The sequence below is a fragment of the Topomyia yanbarensis genome, chromosome 3 (assembly GCF_030247195.1).
Source record: "Topomyia yanbarensis strain Yona2022 chromosome 3, ASM3024719v1, whole genome shotgun sequence".
Taxonomy (NCBI): domain Eukaryota; kingdom Metazoa; phylum Arthropoda; class Insecta; order Diptera; family Culicidae; genus Topomyia; species Topomyia yanbarensis.
This window is the reverse complement of record NC_080672.1, coordinates 420,083,107-420,104,408: the sequence shown is the minus strand read 5'-3', so window position 1 is coordinate 420,104,408 and position 21,302 is coordinate 420,083,107. Positions and strand designations below refer to the sequence as shown.

Below are 21,302 nucleotides of genomic sequence, written 5' to 3'. Positions count from 1 at the left end.
GACGAATTAAATGATTGACTACAGAAAAGCAACGTTTTTTTGCGAAACAATTCAAACCGAATAGATCTGTTCGATAAAGGTGTTTAAAGAAACAATAAACTGCGCGATTTAAAATATACGCTGTAAGATATGTATTCAATCCAACAATTACGGCTCCATTAAATATCATATTACGAGAAACATCCTAGCCCACGTCCGAAACTTTCAATTTATTCACACCGACAAATATTTTTTTCACTCACAAATGGCTCTTTCAGTATAATTTAATTCACTCGCTATTTATCATTGTGTGTTGTCCGCATATTCATTTAGTATCCGATAATAAAGAGATGCCGTCGCTTCCATACTGCCCCATAGCAACTAATAAACCTTGTGTAGAGAATTGTGGTAGATTTTATTGCATTTATTGTATCCTTTGGTAACACTTACCGTTTATATAGCACAAATCCGATCGATTTATATAGTTGGGTGATTAAATAATACAACAATATGCTGCCGATATTAAAAAATGTATCGTTCGAAACTATGAAATAATTCAAACCATTCGACGGTTAATAGAGATTTATAATATTTGATTCTCTTTTTTGAAACACCCGTAGCTTAAATTGTTCTGCAGTTATTCACTGTTTTTTGCACTATCGATTCTAACATTTGCAATTGAAAATGCCAGCTTCCCTACATTTCCCCAATGTTTCTAGATTTTCCCCATAGTCAACTAGTTTAGATCTAGGCAGTAACCAAACAAACCAATCCTAGCTGTTCCAATACCACCGCACCGGCTAAAACCCGGTCCGATGGTGTTGTTTGATACAGCTGCTACCTTTCTACCTACCTGGTCTTAGCGAGACCGTAAGTGGACAGGCAATGAAGCAATCCATATCCTAACCGTGGGATTGGATACGGCAGCAGCAGCAGCAGCAGCAGTACAGCACATGACGACCGTTTGGGCCGTCACAGGACTTTGCGTTGATCCTCAAGCGCTACTTTGGAGGCTTAACACGCACACTATGTACTACTACGCCAAACGAACAAACCCCACGGACAATTGTGAGACAGCTGAAAAACTAACGCCCGAGTAGAATCGACGGAATGTTCTCTGTGTGTGTTTTCTTTCTCTGTAACGATGGCAGTTGATGGCCCTAAACATAATCATGTCAGTGTCTTCCTTCAGTATTTAGCTATCGTAAGAAACTAAACTCGATATAGTAGTCTATTGTCTCCTGTAACCTGTATCAACTGAATGGTCGTGTGTCTTTGTCTGTCTCTTTCTCACTGTTGAAAGCTCCTATCATGCTCCTTTATCAACCTATCGTTGTAGATAAAGCAAACATCTTCTGTCAACTATACACAACTCACCTGGTTGCCGGAGATGTGTAAATTTAGTCAAGAGAACTTGAACAGGTCCAATTCGCGTTTGACCGACAGCATTGGAAATTGAAACGTACCCCTCCTGCTAAGGAAGAATGATCCGTTTTGCAAGGCTTTATGCTCTGATTTGGGAGAATATTAGTGATATTAAACAATTATGAGATTATTGATTAGCCTTTACAGTACTTTTCTGAAAATTTTATTTTAATGTTGCTCTCGTTTCGTCAATTTACATGGAACCGGCTTCAAAAGATCTGAAATTTTGTCCAGTTTTTGTGTCTCTATTAGCGTTTGAATCTGTTGACCTATTCCGGAAGTATTCGGAACCCCTGTGAGGTTATACGGCTTCCGAGTGGGGTGACGGACGAGTTTTCAAGAAATATCTAAAGTAAGTAGAATTTTTGGATTGGCCTACATATGACTATTTTCCATTGATCCGCCACAATGGTCATGAATTAGACCAATCTTTGGCCACTGGAAAATGTATATACTTTTCTATCATATTCATATATTTATACGAAATGCGACGTTCATTAAATCATACAGCTTCCTCGACTTCGGTATGGCATTTCCGGTACCGGTTCCGGATGGAATCAAATGTATTTTTGACGCCATTTAGGAAGCAAGGATGGCGATTTCCGGTTATCTCAAAACAGTGAAAACCATCATCAACGTGGGAATTATTTGAAAAGGGGTGATCAGTAGAAAACAGCAATTGACTTTTGACGCCATTTTGAATGCCAAGAAGGCGGCTTCCGCTTACCATGCAACAGTGAGAACCACTTAATACAGGTGTCATTGTAAAGCGGGTGGTCAGCAGAAGACGAAAATTGGTGATTGACGCCATTTAAAAAAAAAACAATATGAGGAGTTCCGGTTACCACAAAACAGTGGTATCATCAATATGGTCGTCAATTGCACTGGGGGTCATCAGTAGACGACCGAAATTCATTATTGACACCATTTTAAAACCAAGATGGCAGCTTGCGGTTATCACAAAACAGTGAAATCCATCATCAATATGGGTGTCATTTGAAAGGTGATCAGTAAAAAAACATAAATGGACCATTGACCACCTGCTTTCAATTGACACCCATATTGATGCTAGTTGTCACTGTTTTGTGTTTACTGCAAGCTGTCATCCTGGTTTTCAAAATTGCGTCAAGCAACAATTTCGGTCTTTTGCTGACTACCCTCTTTACAATGACACCCATACTGATGATGGTTTTCACTGTTTTGTGGTAACCGGAAGTAGTTATGTGCGTCGCTGTATTTTTTTTATCGGCGGCGCAGTAAGAGAAATTTTTGCCAGGAGGCGATGACGTTGGTGGTGTCACGCTCTTCGTACCTATCGGCGGCGGCGCTCCGGTGTTTATCGACAGATTTCGCAACGTGCATGGTTGGTTCTACTGACACTGAAAATCCTTCCTGGTTATGGCTCGACCACAAGACGGATAATTTATAAGACCAGAGACTTAGCCTCTTGTGCCGCCACAACAGTGCCCCAGCGTTGTGCAAAGTTCCTACGAAAAATATTGTTTACGTACAAGAAACTGTTCATAAATTCTTGAAAAAATCACGATTTCGTAAAATGAATCGTTTACGGGTATCGCATCCAAGCTCATGAATAATGAACCTCGAATTCAAAACACATTTTTTTCCACAAAATTAGTTCACGCCAAAAAAGCATGGCGTTACACTCGAATTGGTTGTAGGATTGCTAATAGTGAAGTTTTCTTATGTTTTAGTTCACAATTAGGGGATGCCTGATTTGTATTAACCATAAAGATTAAAATAGCCGGTAATCGAGCCATGTTCATGATTTTAATAGGTTAGTCATGGTTTTCGGAAATTCTCTTCGTATTATTGTGATAATTTATTTAGGAATATACTCTGGATTTTTCGTGTATGGTTCATGTTCATGATTTCAATAGCAATAGCAATTTTCGTTATCGTAACATTGCAGTGTTGAGCTGACTATCGGATTTACACTAAACATTATTTAATAAATAACAATTTTTCTATTGTGAGGAGTATTAGAAACATCATTTTCATATATCTATTACTCGTACCTATTATTGGTCACTATCAGCTGGACATAAACAACTAATGTTTTATGAAACAGTTCACGGAGCACAAATAAATCAAACTTAAAAATTTCGCAATAACTAGTTCACGAATCCGTGAATAATAGCCAGAATTCCGTTAAATTGTTCATGTAAAAATATTAAAATCATGTCCAAAATTGCACATTTCATGAAAATAAAAATGTGTATGAATTTGGAAACTATTTCACGATCGGGAATCATGAACCCGTTCACATGGCATGAATTTAATTTCGAGTTTCGTGAAATTGTTCATGAGAAAACTGTAAGACTGTTTAAGTTTTGTGGTATAATTCAAATCCTCGATCAAGATGTAATAAACCATGAATCAGTTACGTCGAATAGTTTGATTGTAAACAATTCCTGTAAAAGATTCGTGGATATAATCACGAGTCAACATTTCATAAAATTGTAAACTAGTTCATGGACACAAAAACGATTTGGTCACATAGCGGAAACCGTTAAATGAACTTCACAAAAATCCAATAATTTCCACAAGTAAAAGCGTTATACAAGCGTTACGGAAGAAAATTTAACACACTAATAAAACAAATAATTTTCGTTCATGGTTCTGTTTCGTTACGTAAAAATTATTCAGAATTCATGGCATTTTATTCATGAATTTGGTAACAAGTTTGGGCGAGCGGTGTCTTCAACATAAATACAACAGAAGCAATGCGAGTAATCGGAAGCTGAGTGAACCTTCAGGTCTTCCTTTGGTAAAAGCAAGTCAGCGTCTCTTAAAAAGTATCGGCGTGGCCCGGTGGTGCACATGTCTAACCGGAATTCAGTGATATTCAAAATGGCATCAATGGTCCGTTTCAGTCTTCTACTAACCACCCCCTTCAATTGACATCCACATTGATGGTGTTTTTCACTGTCTTTTGATAACTGAAAACCGCTATTTTGGTTTTAAAATGGCATCAATCACCAAATTCCGTCTTCGGTTGACCACCCGCATTACGATAACACGATTATTGATGGTGATTTTCACTGCTTTATGGTAATAGGAAGCCGCCATCCTGGTTTTCAAAATGGACTTGCACAATTTTGAACAAGTTTTCTTTGCGCGGATTATGCAAGAAACATGGTTTCTACTTTTATTCTAATTCCTTAGAAGATATTTGGATAAAAGGAAAACACGGATCTTGAAGTTTCATTTGGCCCGTACTATGGTTGTTTTCGGAACAGTATTAACGAGTAGACGCCAAATATCGAGTAGACAATAAAGTTTGCTGACTGACTCAATTTTGAAAGATGGCGACCTCCGGTTTAGCGGAATTCTCTAAAACTTAATCAACATGGGTATTTTTGGAACGGGCTTGACAAGTAGACGCCAGATATCGATGTCTGAGGCCATTTTTAAAGTAATATGGCGACTTCCGATTCAGTGGAATTCTCCAAGATTGTTCTGATTATTTAGTATAAATATCCAGTGTAAAACAAAAATATACATTTTCAAGATAAGAAAAATGTCCTCATGAATGGATATACTCAAATTTGTGTTGGTTCGTCTGCTAGAGCTCATCGTACAGATTTTCATGCGAGGCTGACAAAATCTTATGAAAAAGCTGACAAAATCAGGGACAGGCAAAGTCGGGGGCAGACAAAATCGGAGGAAATAATGAAATAGGGTCTTCACTGTATTACGTCGCTTGTCACGGCAAAGATGGGCACGTCTATCGATGCCAGGACACATGTTAGTGAACTCGGGTGATTCGTAGTTCTACTGCCTAAGCTCGACCCTCATTAACAGAAGACAAAGATTTAGCCCGTACGATATTAAGCCTGTTCTAATGACCCTGACACTTCTAGTTTTCCGATCTGTTTATTTCACATCCTTGCTCTCACTTGAGTACTATGGATGTAATTTTCATAACTTTCCCTACCCAGTAATCTCTAGCTAATTGAATGTTGTTAAAATGTAAACAAGAAAATGTGACTAACATAGTCGAAATAAAAAAAGAGAAAAAAATGTATTATTAAAGTTAATGAGATATTCACTAAACTAGAAGAACTAGAACTCTTGGATTAAAACGTGTCTTCCGGAATCGGCATTCGGTATCGATTCAGCATCGCTACTCCAAAAATTCTCACGTTTATGGTGTAATTGAAAATTTTACTGGTCCAAAATGGCCATCTTGGTCTTCGAAATGGTCTCAGACATCGATATTTGGCTCCTACTCATCATTCTCGTTCCAAAGATACCCATATTCATTGGGTTTTCGAGCACTCCGCTCGATGGTAGGAAGGTCAATTACTTTGTTTTTAATAAGTAATGATGGCACTCTCTCATGGCTAATTATAAAAGATTTAGTAAATATTCCCGGAGTTACTTTAATTCGTTGAAATAAACTATTGAATTCAAATTGAAAAACGCGATCAGAAATACATCACAACTGATGTGGATATATAAGCCAAGAACACTTACTCTTCATCAGAAGATTATTTTGGTAAATACGTATATAACCTCTAGGTTTTGGTTTCTAGCATCTGTGATTACTATTCCAAATATGTACGTGGCTAAAATGACCTCCCAAATTGGAAATTTCATATGGGGCCGTCATCCCCACAGAGTACCCATGGAACAATTGGCTCTGCCTATATCAAGGGGCGGACTGAATTTGCATCTTCCTGTGCATAAATGTAAGGCACTTCTATGTTCCAGATACATCAAAGTATTGGAGCATACACCTTTCGCTCTTTCTTTTGAAGGTCAGCTAAAAAATCCTCCAAATCCCTCTGGAATGCCAGCCCTATGTCCTAGTCTGAAATTTATCGCCAAACACCTTCCATACATTGCTGAGGATATTCCATCGTCAGCATCACTTCATGAGCACTATAGAGAGCAGCTCCAAACACCAAAAATAATGCAGTCATATCCAAATATTTTGTGGAATAAAATATGGACGAACATTACGAATAAAAAATTTACATCTGCAGCACGCTTAACGTATTACATGCTAGTGAATAACAAGATCCCTTGTGCCGCGCTTATCTATAGATCTAATCGAATAAGCAGTCCATGTTGCCAGTATTGTCCAAATTTAGTCGAGAACCTAGAGCATAAGCTCTCAAAATGCAACAGCATAAAACATCTATGGGACTAACTTCTTCCACGATTAGAGTTAATTTTAGGAAAGAGTAACATTAACATTTAGTGCGCTTCAATTACCAGAGATGAAAAATTGCAGGACAGACGTGAAATATAGGGCTCTAAAGATATTTATTATTTATGTAAATTATATTTTAGATGCAGAAAATGATCTGTCAACTAAGGAACTCGGTTATGTTTTAAGCTGTTTCGTATAATGTATGTGCCATGAATTGTAAATAGTGTAATGATCTGAATAAAAAATATGAAGAGATGGCCTTTTGGTTACGATTTTCATACGACCAAAACAATATTTCGTCTAATACCAACGTTTCGAATCTTCAGGGCAAGAAACGGTAATAGTATTATCGTAGTGAAGTTATTTTGGACATTTAAATACCCAGTCTGCTTGGGATGTGCGCGGGGTTCTTCTGTTGTAGATTTGCGTTTTGTGTTTCCTGTTTAACCCTCAAAAGGGCAAGCTAAAATTGTGATTTCAAGAAGCATCGCTCCCAAGACCTAATGAAATGAAAACTTTTTTTTTGTCGTATTATCAGAGAGAATCGAAAGCCCGAAAACGCTCGATCATTTGTATTTAAAATTTCTAGTTCATTGAAACTAGAGAACTGTAACTAGCCGGGCCTCAGAGACCCGTCGCCTTTTTGAGGGTTAAATGTCCAAAATAACTTGACTATGATAAAAGTATTACCGTTTTCGCCCTGAACATGAAGGCGTTGACCTTCGAAACGTTGGTATTAAACGACATATAATTATTTGTCGTATGAAAAACGTGACCAACAGGCCATTTCTTCATATCAGAATTCCACTGAACCGAAAGTAGCCATCTTGGTATTCAAAATGGCCTCAGACACAGACATTTGGCGTCTTTTCAGTCATACTGTACCAAAAACAACCATATTGTTGAAATGTCAGAATAAATCTTCAAGATCCGCCTTTTGCACTTTTTCAAAAATCAAGTTCTTTGCATTCAGAAGGACTTGGAATGAAAGCAGAAGCAGTTTTAATTGAAAAATCCGTGCCTAAAAAAAATTTATCAAAAACCGTGCTAATTGCGAAAGCCGCGTAAACAACTGTACAAAAAGCGTATAAAAATAAGTAATCTTAGTGCGAGTTTTTCCCTTCAAAACGGTGTATCTCAGTATGCGCTCAAATTATGTTGAGATTATAAGTGTTTTTATGTAAAAATGTCCGAGGAACACGATGGCATTAGAATTTTCAAATTTAAAATATGTGTATTGATTTTAATATTTAACTGGAAAAATCTCATAGTTGGTCGCCAAAAGTTGATATTTTTTATAGATTCCTTGAACAATTTTCTTCAAAAACCATCCTACGGTTTGATTCTAGAGTAAAGAGAACCGGAGATATAATCAAAAGAAAATCAAGGGTTTTGGAAATTTGTCAAAACGGGGGGTGCTTCCATGACCCCGAGGGGTGGTTCAATTGACACAAAAATTTGGATTTTTATATATTGGCCCTATATGAACAATTCCTCCAAATTTGGTTCAAATCCATGGAGCTTCCGATGACCAAGCTTGGTCTAATTCATATCCACTGTGAAGGTTCAATTATGTTGGGCAATTCAAAAAATTCTACTTACAGTTATGAGATTTTCTTTTTAAAAACTCGTCCGTCACTCCACTGGGATTCCACGCGGGAATCTGAATGATTCCGGAACGGATTCGAACGCTAAAACTGGACTATATTCCGGATCTTTTAAAACCGTTTATAATGAAATCGGTCAAAAATTGACGAAATGAGAACGAAATTTAAAAAAAAAACTGGTTCTGTGAAAATACCTTTTATTTGTCACCAAAATGAATTTTTTTTTCATCACTTTATCTGAAAATACAACTCCTTGAGAATATTTTCCCAAATTTTCCGAGAAATAGATGGAAAGTTACAGTGTTTCAAAGCGTGCTTCGTTTACTAAGAGAATTATCTCGAAATGTCGTTTTTTTTTTTAAAAGTGGCTTTTCCGTGATCAGGATTGCCGAAAAACCACTCGACTTATTTTCTTCAGTTTTTTTTTTTTCAATTGATCGTAATTAATTTTTTTCGTTCCTTAGTAATTTCTTTTTTCCGGATAAATTTTTTTTTAGATAACTATTTTTAATACAATTTTTGAAGCGTAAAGCATCGATTTTTTTAGGGATAACGTTCCCGAATGCAGGAAAAAATTAATAATTAATCAACTGATCGTTAAGGTACTAGAATTACTCCTATACTGATCTATTGGTCTCGTGGTTTAATCGTGATCGCCGCAAGTCTCTTTAAAAAGAATTTCGGGGAAAAGGCCATAACTCCACCAATTATCAATATATTTTTATAAACTAATACTTGTTTTTTTTTTACTGAAAAATGTACTACCAAAATACTATAACTTTGATGTAATGAAATCATTGCTTTATGCCTTTACATAAAGCAAAACTTTCTTGAAATTTTTCTCTCAAAAAGGTATGTAACCTATTAAGAAAAGGAGAGGCTTCTTGTTGGGAATAATTAGTTGGATTATTTTCCCAATTTTTCGAGATTATTAATTGATTCGTGAAGTAGTTAAAAGAAAGTGTATAATATATTCTCTCGCGAGCTAAAATTGCGTTTGAATAATTTATGTTTAGTCTACATTCGGGCTAATATGCTATCCCATTTGTTTCGCTGGAGACGTATGGTAGTTCACGCCAATTCATAATAGCTGTACAACCAAACGTTTCCTTTGAATTGTTTGCGGTGAGTTTAAACTTAACATCCATCTATAAAATGAGAAAAAGCCTTGCAGAACGCAGTTTAATCCAACAACCATTCCCTGAACGAATCCGTTGCCATCATCTATCTGTCTCCTGCTCTTCTATCCGCCTTTGCCACAACTTTTGTAAATACCGTTGTGTAAGTGTGTATCATCCCTCGGTGTATTGTAAAGCAAACTTTCGACACTTCCCAGATCGATATTCGCAGCTGCTGGGGGGAAAACAATCCTATATACAGTTTAATGTTGCTGTGAAAACAAAAATACCTTGCGGTCTTCGTCTGGAATTACCTTCCACGGTCCACTGTTTCCCACGCTGGTGAAATTGTTACGGAAAAGCACTCTTTTATCGGAAGGATTCAAATGTACCCCCCTTTGGCAGGACCAAACGTAGGAAGCACGCCAATCGACAAATAAATGATTTTTTATTTCACACCCTCGCAAAACAAAAGAAGCCAAAACACAATAAAAAAAGCGCAATAAACCTTAAAACCGTCTCTTCTCTACGTTGCCTTCCTCTTCCTCTCACACACAGGGCGAAATGATTGATCGTATAGAATATCATGTTGAACACGCAATGGATTATGTCCAAACAGCGACACAAGACACAAAGAAAGCGCTTAAATATCAAAGCAAAGCCCGCCGGGTGAGTAAACTTGACGACTCTTAACTAATGTGTGTTTTTTTTTCTCTTCTTTTCTTTTTTCGTTTCATTCATTTTTATTTGGAACCCGATTCCCTGCGATACCTGGTGATATCCTCGAATTTTACACCCCTCTCTCCTTTATGTGTCCCATCGAAACTCGCCCCCGCTCCAACTTTTAATCGCCCGCTTGACGACGATTACGCTTTTTCTTTACGATGTGTGTTTTTTTGCCGTACGGAAATTTCTATCATTCTTTCCTAATTGGTCTATTATTTTTATCATTATTATTGTTAATAAACCCCCGAATATCTTCTACTTAATGTTAATAAAACCGCACGCTGAATGGAATGGCTAATGTCGACATATTCATTAATGCACGTTTTTTAATATATTCTGCATGCCTGTTTATAAAATATTGCCTCTGCTACCTTAACTGCATGTGTATGCGTATATGCTTGTGGATGAATGTGCGATTATGTGTGGGCGTAACATTGCTATTGATATGTACATTAATTTAATGGATGCGTGTGACAAATCTGGTGCTCGATGAAATTAACAATTGGGTGGTGAATATGGGAATAATATCATGTTACATTAATGCGGTATGGGTTTCGTTCATGTGTGTACAAAAAATACATCTGTGGTATTAATCGGAATGCGGAAAATGTCAATTAACAAATGTGTATAAAAAATAAATGAAATATCTACTGGTTTAACGTCACTTCGTACTCGGAACAACATTTGCACACGGCTGGTGTACAAACTAACACGACATTCGTGTGATGGTTTCCGACTAACTATTTATATTTTGTGGTTTTCGATGCTGCGGCGATAAAATTAAAACAATCTACTCTTGCGAAAAATGCTACAATACTTTCTCTCTTTCTCCTACGGGTCCTTGCGAGTATTTCTTCCCCCGAACACCACGGTTCCGCGGCATCCTGTTCGGCTACCGGTGCCGGTTCATCTCCACGCGGCTGTAAATATCCTTCGCTCCTTTCTCCGAATCACCTTCACACTAACAACCGCTTGCAACGATCAACCTCCCGTTCCATGGAACTCCTCGCGTTACCCCAACCACAACCAATCTCCTCAACTTCCTGTTCAACAACTCCACAACCTCCTCGTCGCAAAATGAATCTCGTCGTCGCCTCCTCATCCTCCTCACCGATCGTGGGTTCCATCCGGTCGAAATCGCATTCGATCTCGGATCTGCGAACTACTACTCAAATCAACGGACACCCATCGGCTCCTCGTTTGTCGCAATCGACGTCGCCACCACACGAAAGGGCGACCTGGTGGACCGAATTGAGTACCACGTTGAACAAAGCGGGAACTATGTGGCACAAGGTCACCAGGATCTGGTTCAGGCGAGCAAGTACATGTCCAAAGCAAGAAAGGTATTTATGAGTTTTTATTTTTTCATGACGTTCCTAAGTATCAGTAATGCAACCAGGTAACTTGCGCGTCTTTTTTTCCTATCGGCGAGTCCTGGTTGTGCAGTGCACTCTTTTCCCCGTACACGTAATAACTGACACAAATGGTGGAACGATTTAATCGCGGATATGTAGCGATTTGGTAATCATACTAACCGTACTAACAAGTGCCCAGGTTTCGGTTTGTACATCACATAAAGGATCGGCCGTTGGCCAGTTAGGCGCCTGAATGTTAAGTTATGAAAGTCTGTGTTTGTAAATATGCTTAACGTATAAGATGTTCCGGGAAGAGTGTGTGGATTTAGTCAAGTATTTTTATAGAATAGGAGTACAGTGATATCTCGATTATTTTACTACGCGTACATGCAAAATATACCAAATGCCAAGACCTATTCTAGTTTCGCGTTGAGGTAGTCAGAAAAATGTTTTAGATTGTTTTAATTATTTAATGTACATTTCGGCAAGCTACTGAAAATTAGAATGATACATTCTTCGTAGCTGCATTAGTATCGTTATGCCGCTTGGCCGACCACATTTTTTATCGCGTTCGAATAAATTACTTCATAAATCAATCAACGGCAGAAAGATCCGAACCGAAAATCCAAAACTAAAATATTTTCAAAATCATATATTGAAAAGATCCCATAAACCAATCCAATGATCCAACAGAACCGAAAGATGCATTGACATAGATATTTGCAATTTAATTATTTGAGGATATAAAATTGGAACGATCTAAACATCTAAAGATGCAAATGCCTAAATCATGAAAGTATAAAAAATCCAAAAACTGGAACATTGTACATCGTTACGTTAGTGAGGAATTGTTTTAGCTGACGATGAACCTAAAATCGTGAGATTTTCACTTTTGGGAATTTAAAACCCGTCAATAACGCAGCGACGAATCATCACAGTTACCACAACGTATAGCCGATATAAGAACCAATAGGTTAAGTAACCGAAACTCACGCTTGTCTTCAACTTATCGGAAGCCTCTCAAACGCCTATCACAGTTGAGTCTTTCCTGTCAGCGATCTGTAGCCGTTTCGGTTCTGTGTTTGAGGTCGGCGATAAGGTCTTCCAATACATGCAAGTACATCGATTTTTACAATCTGTCCAGGCCCTGAAATATTTGAGGTTCCCGCTCGCCTCGTGGTTATTTTTACTGGTCGCCAGCTGCTCTGAACGCATTTTAGCGATTGTCTTTTTTCCGGTCACCGGAACGATGCCTTAGTACCCTCAGTACAGACAACCCCGTCCAGCTAGTGATCAGCAGCCGTCCCGGGCCTTTGTACGAGCTGGCAAAAACGATGTTCCTTGAACTTTCCGCAGGCATATACGATATGTTAGTGATTGAGAAATATCATTCTGCAATATTCGATTTGAGTCAAAGCTAACTCTCTTCGTTAAAACACCAGTTCAGTCAGGTCTTCGGCTATGAGGTTTTTTGTTACAACTGGAACACTAGCAACAGCCGAAAATCTGCAAAAGGGACCTGTTAATTGATTCTTTTCATTTCTTTTAAAAAAAGCTGTAGAAACTATTTAAACTTTGAAGTTTTTTTTTTCAAGGCCTGGATTGTCGAGTCTTGTGTTCTATTCTAGTCAACTCAACAAATTGGGTTAATGTCTGTCGAGAAGGAATCTTAGACAAACACCACTGCCTGTTGGCTCTTGGTAGTGTCGGATTCCTACTGCAGTGGTTTGTAATAAGCCCAACGACCAAAGCTAAACCTTTCGCTTCTTTCAATTCTCGTCCTTCCGAGGCCATCGTTAAGTATTACTTCAGAAGGGCACAAAACATACTTTAAAGTTGTTTTAAGGTTTCGAGTTCCACTCTTCAACACACGACAGTGATCGTGACCGCAATGTGAACGTTAGGTCCAAAGTCCAAGCTCATAATGACCCACATCTTTTTATAGCATCATTTGCAGGGTCTCTTATCGTTCTTGGCTTTACTCGTTTCTATTTATCTGCCAGCTATTTGTGTAGGCGAATTTCCGTCAGCGTCCATATACACAGGGATCTTGGTTTTGACGTTTCCGTATTCGATGTCGTATTGCATGTTGTTCTTCACAACGAAGCATTCCACCTCGGCTAATTAGTTATTAGTTCTTAGTACTATTTGCCTCGTATGATGTACACACCAAAAAAATCTGAATTTTATCGTTGACGTAATTTCAAACATGACACAATTCAACAAACCGTAATTTACCAAATGACGGAACATTATCGTGTTCCGTTTAATTTTACATGAAACATATACTTTACATGCGCAATGACATAAAATTACACTTCCTACCATTCAGAATAAACGCTGTATGTGGAGTAAAATTACATGATTTACGAAATTAAACGTCATGTAAAATTAAAATTAAACGTAAAACTAAGTCATTTTTGATGCTCGTATATGTCAGGGTCAGGAGACGTAAATTTACACTATTTTTTCTAGGTGTGTAGCTGTATGTGTGACACTTCTGTGACCACAAGTTCCATTTTATCCTTGAGCAATTGTTCCACCTCGCGCACTGTGAGTCTAAGATGGGTCTGCGAACAGTTAATCGCGATTGTGTTCTCTCGTAATGGGCGAAATTTACTTTGTGATTCACTCATTTCACTCGCAGTTTGATGCAACCGTACTTTACAGTTTAGTACGTGTGCACGTGCGAAGCGGCGCGGGTAGTATTTTTTGTTTGCTGTGCTGGCCACTGATCTGTACGAGAGGAGGAAGCAGACTAATCATTCGTTCGTGTTTTTCCTCCTTAGCTGCTGTTTCTAGCTCGCTTATTGACCTTTGCTGTGTGGCTGATCTAATCTCAACTTTTGCCAATAACGAAACTTGTGGAATCGTGAACAGATCTAGAGATGCCGACCACCTTGATTTACACCCCCTGCAGCTACCCTCGCTGGGATTTTTCAACGACTTTTTTCTAAAGTGACCGACATGACATTTTTGTGTGAAAATTACTCGTAGTAAAAAAGGTAATAAACGAGACGTGAACAACTATCGTGGTGTTCATTGTATGTTGTTTCGAAATTGTTCGACCTAGTAATTATGGAATCTCTCCAGGCTAACTACCAGCAGCACCAAAGAGACGATCATCATGGTTTCTCATCTGTATGTTCAACAGCGACTAACCTGATGTGTTTAACATCATACATAACAGAGAGTGGAACGTTGCGCTCAAACCGATGTTATTTACATCGACTCTCTACGACTTTTGATAAAGTGAACCACGATGTTACAATCGCAAATTAAAAAGATGTTTTTTCGATCCTATTTCACAGATCGAGAGGTAGTGGTTGTCATTACAGTCTGCCTGGTACCCACATTTACTTCCACATCAGGAATACCCCAGGGATGCCACATGGAACCGTTGCTGCTTTAACTCTTTTTCAATAATGTACATCTAGTGATGAAGACTTTATCCACACTTGTCCTTCGCAGACGATCTCATGTTATTATTTCGTCTCATCTGTTCAATTCAATATTGCTGATTTATCTAACGGCTAGACATCTTCGCTTAGAAAAAGCGCTAGGTGAGCTCATTCTCACGAAAGTAGAACCCATTTAGCTACTACTGAACGCAAAATTGAACGCGTTAGCCACGCGCTGAATTTGGAAGTGATATTAGATTATCAACTGATGTTGGAACGACACTTTTCCTATGCAGTTGGCAAGGTATCTCGATGCATCGTTTGAATACACAAAACTTTACGGTGTTCTTTTTTGTCGCAGCAAATCCTGGAACATTGCTCTGAAGTTTGGAGCCCAAATTATAATTCTAGCGTTGAAAGAATTGATTTCGTACAATCTCGCTTTGTATGAGTGGCACTCCGCCGGTTGCTCTGGAGAGATCTTGTCCGTGTCCCCTGTTACGAAAGCTGGCGTCAGTTGATGCATTTGTAACCCATATTCGTTCAACATTGTTCTTTGCTGACACTTTGCTGAATTGCTCAGTTATTTTGGAACAGATTAATATTGAAATGGACCCAGTATTGACCTACAAAGGATCTTCAATCGGGTCGTCTTAGCTGTTGACTTCGATGTGTCACGTCAAATCTAAAAAATCTATAATATCGAATTCAACGTTTCAAAGATTCGAAAGATAATTCAAGGGCTCAACGATTCAAAGATTCAACTATTCAAAGATCCGAATAAAAAAGATCCAAAAATCCCTAGCTTCAAGGTGGAAAAGGTTCGAATATCTAAAGTTCTAAACATCCCTAAATCCAAAGATCCCTAAATCTATAGATAGAAAGATCCATCGATTCAAAAATTCAAAGATCCTAGTCTAATTCAATGATACAAGTAGTAGGAAAAGCCAACGATTTGTAGTTTCAATGATCCAAGGATGAGATGATTCAAAGAATCGATTCAATTTTCCAAGGATTTAATAAACTCGACAGATACAAAGAAGATTAAAAAAATAATCGATACAAAAATCCAATCAGAGGATTTGAAAAGCCGAAAAATTCAACGATCGTTCTATTTAAATATTCTTAGATTAAAACATTTAATGATTCGATTATCTGAAAATAAACCAATGACCGAATAACTCGAAAGAGCCAGCTGGTTTAGAAACTCATAAATTTAATCCGATTATTCAAAGACCCAAAAATGGAAGCATCCAGAGATTTAATAATATGAAAATCTACGAATCTAAATGTCCAAACATTTGATCAATCTTTAACAATCCGAAGATTCAAGACCTCATTAAAAACTTTCGATAGAACCGAAACAGCCAAAAATTTAGAGATTCAAATATTGAACGATTCGAAGATTCCAGTTTGAAATGTTCCAAAAACTACAAGCTCCAACAATGAAATGATGCAATAGTTTGAATTGCAAAGATACAATGATTCAATGCTTCAAACATCCAAAAATCCAATGATCAAAGAACTCAATTTGAAGACCTCAATATCCAATGGTCCAAAGATGAAAAGATTCAAATTGGATTATCCAACTATCCAAAGTTTATTTAATCCTTGAACTTAAACATTAACTTATCCAAAGCTCCGACGATTGTTTGAATGTTTGAATTAATAATATTAATAATTGTCTTCGAATTAATAAATTTTCGTACAGACTGAAATACTATACTAACTTAAACCTATTTTCAATTTGAACATTTCTCTACTTAAGTTAAAGTCAAAATGATGAAAAACGCTATTGAAGAGCTGACAGCAAACATCTACCGGGTTATTCTGGCCGTACTGCGTGCGATGAGTAGAGCGCCGAAAGAAGTCCATTCTCCGCAGAGACCTACCAGGAACGTTGAAGTCCAGCTTAGCGAGAAGCAGAGGGCAGTCAATGTTGTCAGCGAGAAGATCGAACACAAAAAGTCGCTGCAGAAAAACTCTCCTGTTTCGTAGCGTAGGTAGATTGATAAGAGCACAACGATGCTCATACAGTGGTAGTTCAAATCGATTTCGCCAGGGAAGCCGTCGAAGGGCATACCGGACGAAGCTCTTTTGCACCCGTTCTATGCGATTAATGTGTACGGTGTGATACGGGGCCCAAACGATAACTCCATACTCTAGAATGCTGCGTACCAGACTGATGTACAGTGCCTTCAGGCAGTAGACGTCGTTGAAATCTTGGGTGTTTCGTTTGATGAGTCCTAGTACTGCAAAGGCTTTAGCAGTAACTGCATTGAAGTGTTCGATGAAACGTAGCTTACGGTCAAGTATAACACCAAGGTCCTTGAATGATGAAACTCGTTTTACTGGGGCAGCGCTCACTGCATACTCAAACGTAATTGGCGAGAGTATTCGTGTGAATGTGATTATGTTGCATTTCTGAATGTTTATAGTCATTCCGTTTCTATCACACCAACTCATGATCCTATCTATGTCCACCTGAAGTGCACAACAATCTACCAGAGTTGTTATGATGCGATAAATTTTCAGATCATCTGCGTACATAACCTTACACGATGTCAATTCGCTGCAAATAGCATTCACAAAGAGCACGAAGAGAAGAGGTCCAAGGTGACTCCCTTGAGGTACACCCAATGTGATGTCGAAAGGGTCTGAAAGTACAGTTCCAAGTCGCACAGATGCACTGCGGTTTGTAAGGTACGAGAAGATCCAATTGGTCAGCCAGTTCAGAAATTCAACGATTTTAAGATCCAAAAATCCGAATGTTCGAAGATCCAAATATCCCTAGATCGAAAGATCCAAAAGTTTTATCAATCATTCAAAGATCTTTAGATTCAAACATTAAAAAATACAAGAACCTGAAAACCAATCAATAGGTCCCACAGTTCAAACGATTCGAAGTAAGCAAATATTTTAAAATCCTTAAACTCAAAGATTCACAGAAAGTCACAGGAAAGTTTAAATATTTAAGTAATAAAACATTTCTTCTTTTGAATTGATGAAAACAGCAGCAAAGATTGAAAAATCAAAAGATCATTCAAAAATTCGAAAGAGCCGAAATGATAAAATAAAGCAATCCAGAGATTCAGCGACTCGAAGATTCCAAAATAAAAAGTTTCAAAAAAACCTAAGCTCCGAAGATAAAAAGCTACTAAGCTTCGAATTGCAAACATTGTTTGATCCAAAATTTTAAATATCCAAAGCTTCAACGATCTAAATGTCCAATAGTGTAAAATTAGATCTTGAATCTAAAAATTTATGCAATTGAATCTAAAGATCCAAAAACTTAAACATTTAAAGTCCGATGATTGAAAGCTGAAGAGATTCAATAACAAGTTCCAAAAATAAGAATATCCAATAGTGCAAAATGCAATCCAGTGATCCAAAGAGTTGGAGATCCGAAATTTTAAAATGTGATTCTAAGATTCAACGATCCAGGCGATGCGATGATTGATGAATCCGAAGGTCCAAAAATGAAAATCCAAAAATAATAAATGATAAGATAAAAAAACTCAAGCTTCAAAGTTCCAAAAATGAAAGAAATCAACTCCCGAATGCGCAATGTTGCTTTAAGGTTCAAAGAACTTTGGGTGAGTGTCTATGAGAATTGAACGCTTGATAGTATGTGTTGGAAAAAATGGATTGAGCTTTGCCACCGGATTATCCCTAGAAAATCAAATCTCCAAAAGAAGAAAATCAGTCGATTTATTAGATCATCATGATTCAAATCATGCAAAATAGTTGCTGGCAAAACTATCGACTTAGCTGAATGGTGCTCTTGAAAAAGTGGCTGTGATTTTTTGCCACACTACCACACCGTGCTGGGGTACGCAACACAACTGGGCGATGAAAAAAACCACAGCCACTTTTTCAAAAGCACCATTCAGCTAAGCCGATAGTGTTTCCAGCAGCTATTTTGCATGATTTGTCTCGTGATGATCTAATAAATCGACTGATTTTCTTCTTTTAGAGTTTTGAAAAGGTTTTCTATGGATAATCCGGTGGCAAAGCTGAACGCATTTTATCCTACGCATACTACCAAGCGTTCAATTCTAACACATGCTTGAAAAAGGTAACTTGAGCCTTAAGATGAACAAATGATCTGAAATTTTAAAGATATGAATTCTAGTGGTCCAAAGATAAAATGATTCTATGATTCGAAAATACAGTTTTTCCAAAGATTAACGGCCAGAAAATAGCAAGTTCCCAAAAACCAAAAGATGCTACATTCCAATGCATGATTCAAGAAAGTTGAAAGTCAATCATTAAAAAAATTGAATACTAACGTTAAAAGATCTATAGACCGAAAAAGCAATCCAATGAGCTAATAATTCGAAAGAGCCGAACATCCGAAGAATTTAAAATTCATTCATTCATTAAAATGATTGAAAAATCCAAAGATAAAAGTATAAGAAAGTTTAAAGATTTTAAAATCCAAGGATCTTTCTATCTTAAAAATTAACCATTCCTCAGATCTTTTGATCCAGATATTGAATCGCCGAAGATTGAAAAATTAAAAGATCACAACGAATTACTTCAAAGATTCATAAGAGATGAAACAGCAATGCCAAGATCCCAAGATGAAGATCAAATCAATCAATTCAATCAATCAATCAATTCAAACTCTAACCTTAAATAAAAAAAACTTAACGGTTCGAATCGCAAAAAATCAAAGATTTTGCGATCCAAAAAATAAAGATTAAAAATCCAAACGACCAACCAAACAAATATCTAAATATCCAATGATTCATAAATTCAATTCAAACATCTAAATATCCAACGGTCCTAAGATGAATTATTCGATTTCAAAATTTGGATGGATATTTAGATCTTTGGATTGAATTTATGAATCATTGGATATTTAGACATTTGATTGATTGGTTGTTTAGATCTTGTGATCTATGATTTTTTTTATCACAAGATCTTGTAGGTAAAAATTATTTTCTACTCTAAGTAGAACATTATTCAAAATCACCATTGCGCGTAAAGGGCACAAAAACTATAACTAAATTAGTTACGGAATATAGGACTCAACTTCGTCTAATTCGGCGCCGGATTGACGCTAGCTCAAAAGCTACCAAATTAGAAAAGTTTTTGAGTTACAATGCTTCATAGAACCGTAAGATAGAAAGATTATCGCTCTAATGGTCCAAAGATTAACATGGCTATTGATTCAAGGATCAATTGATTAAAATACTAATTAGTTCAAAGATTGATTTATAGATTAAGGAATTCAAAGTCTCAATGTAATGGTTTAAAATCCAACGATTCGATAGAGCTAAAAGATACGACGATTCAAAGATCCTACGATTCAAATATTCAAGGATGAAAAAATCAAAAATCCTGAATTCAAAGATGAAGAGATCCTAATATTCAAATCTAAATTTCCCAAAATCTGAAAGTCCATAGATCAAAAAATACAAAAATCCGAATATTCATAAATTGAATTCCATAAAGAGTCTAAATATCCAATAATCTATCGATCTTTGAGACAACAAAAAAAGATCCAACGATTTCAATTTCGGAAGTCAAAATATTCCAGGAACGAAATCCTAAACATCAAACGATTCAAAAAGCGGTGCTTCTTTTTTTTTGAAAATATTCGAGATATTACTGTTGTCCTGAGGAATGTCACTTGTGAGAACTTATTTAGGCAGTTCAAAGACATATTGAAAATATTGAAAATGCTTCACAATCATTCTTAGCTGTTTGTGTAATAGATACAAGTTGCAGGGAGGTCTGTTAAACATGAAAAAGTACTTTAAAAAAAAACTAACGTTTTCATTCCATAAGGACAACAACATTTTACGAACTACATCAGAGTATCATTTTTCATAGGCACAAAAAATCAGAACGTCCATAGTGTTGTCAGAGCGCAGGAAATGCTTCAATGATTTAGGCGATGGGAATCTGAGCTAGCAGTTTCCTAACCACACGAATTGACGGAATTCATTTGTGCTTGTAGCGCAAAGTAGTAGTATATTCACTCAAGCTTCCTTTTTAACGAATGCGAATGGTCGGGTTCTTCGTTTGACTCCTTCTAAGAAGTTTTTGCACAGCTTACTTGGCCATTTTCCTCGCCGCAGAATGCCAGTGTGCCTTAAATTTTTTGCTTGAGGAAATAAAACATATTTTTTCAGGCAATCCTGCAGATAAATTTCCTGGTTGATGGTCCCGGTTGGTATATAAATATCGCTCTTCAAGCCACAGGAACAGATGGCCTGCCACATGAGATATTTCATTACGAACTTCGACAGCTTAATGTGTTTGGAAATGCAGGTTTAGTCATCCTGTACCACGCCTTCTCCCTTTTCTTCATGTACTGCGTCCGCGATCGTTCTCTGCTTTGACCGACTTGTTTTGCGGTGGAGTTATCACCTTCTTTTAAGTCGACAGTCCGGCTCGTTTTTTAGCTCAATGCACGGCTGTAGACGACACTCCCAGATTGCTTGCAACACTCGGAAGGAGAGATTGCGCTTCCACTCTTTTCATGAACAACCTGT

At 37.3% G+C, this 21,302-nt stretch overlaps 1 protein-coding gene across 13 annotated transcripts in view; it reads left to right on the top strand.

Moving 5' to 3' along the window:
• LOC131693824 (syntaxin-1A) overlaps positions 1-21,302 on the top strand; it is a 252,502-nt gene that overhangs the window by 156,424 nt on the left and 74,776 nt on the right. For 10 of the 13 annotated variants that reach the window (XM_058981985.1, XM_058981994.1, XM_058981992.1 and 7 more), the window contains one exon: positions 9,870-9,980. In XM_058981985.1, coding sequence (XP_058837968.1) covers positions 9,870-9,980 — 111 coding nt within the window. Of the gene's footprint in view, positions 1-9,869; positions 9,981-11,269; positions 11,381-21,302 lie in introns of all 13 variants that reach the window. The other 3 variants (XM_058981993.1, XM_058981996.1, XM_058981997.1) reach the window with 1 other exon arrangement.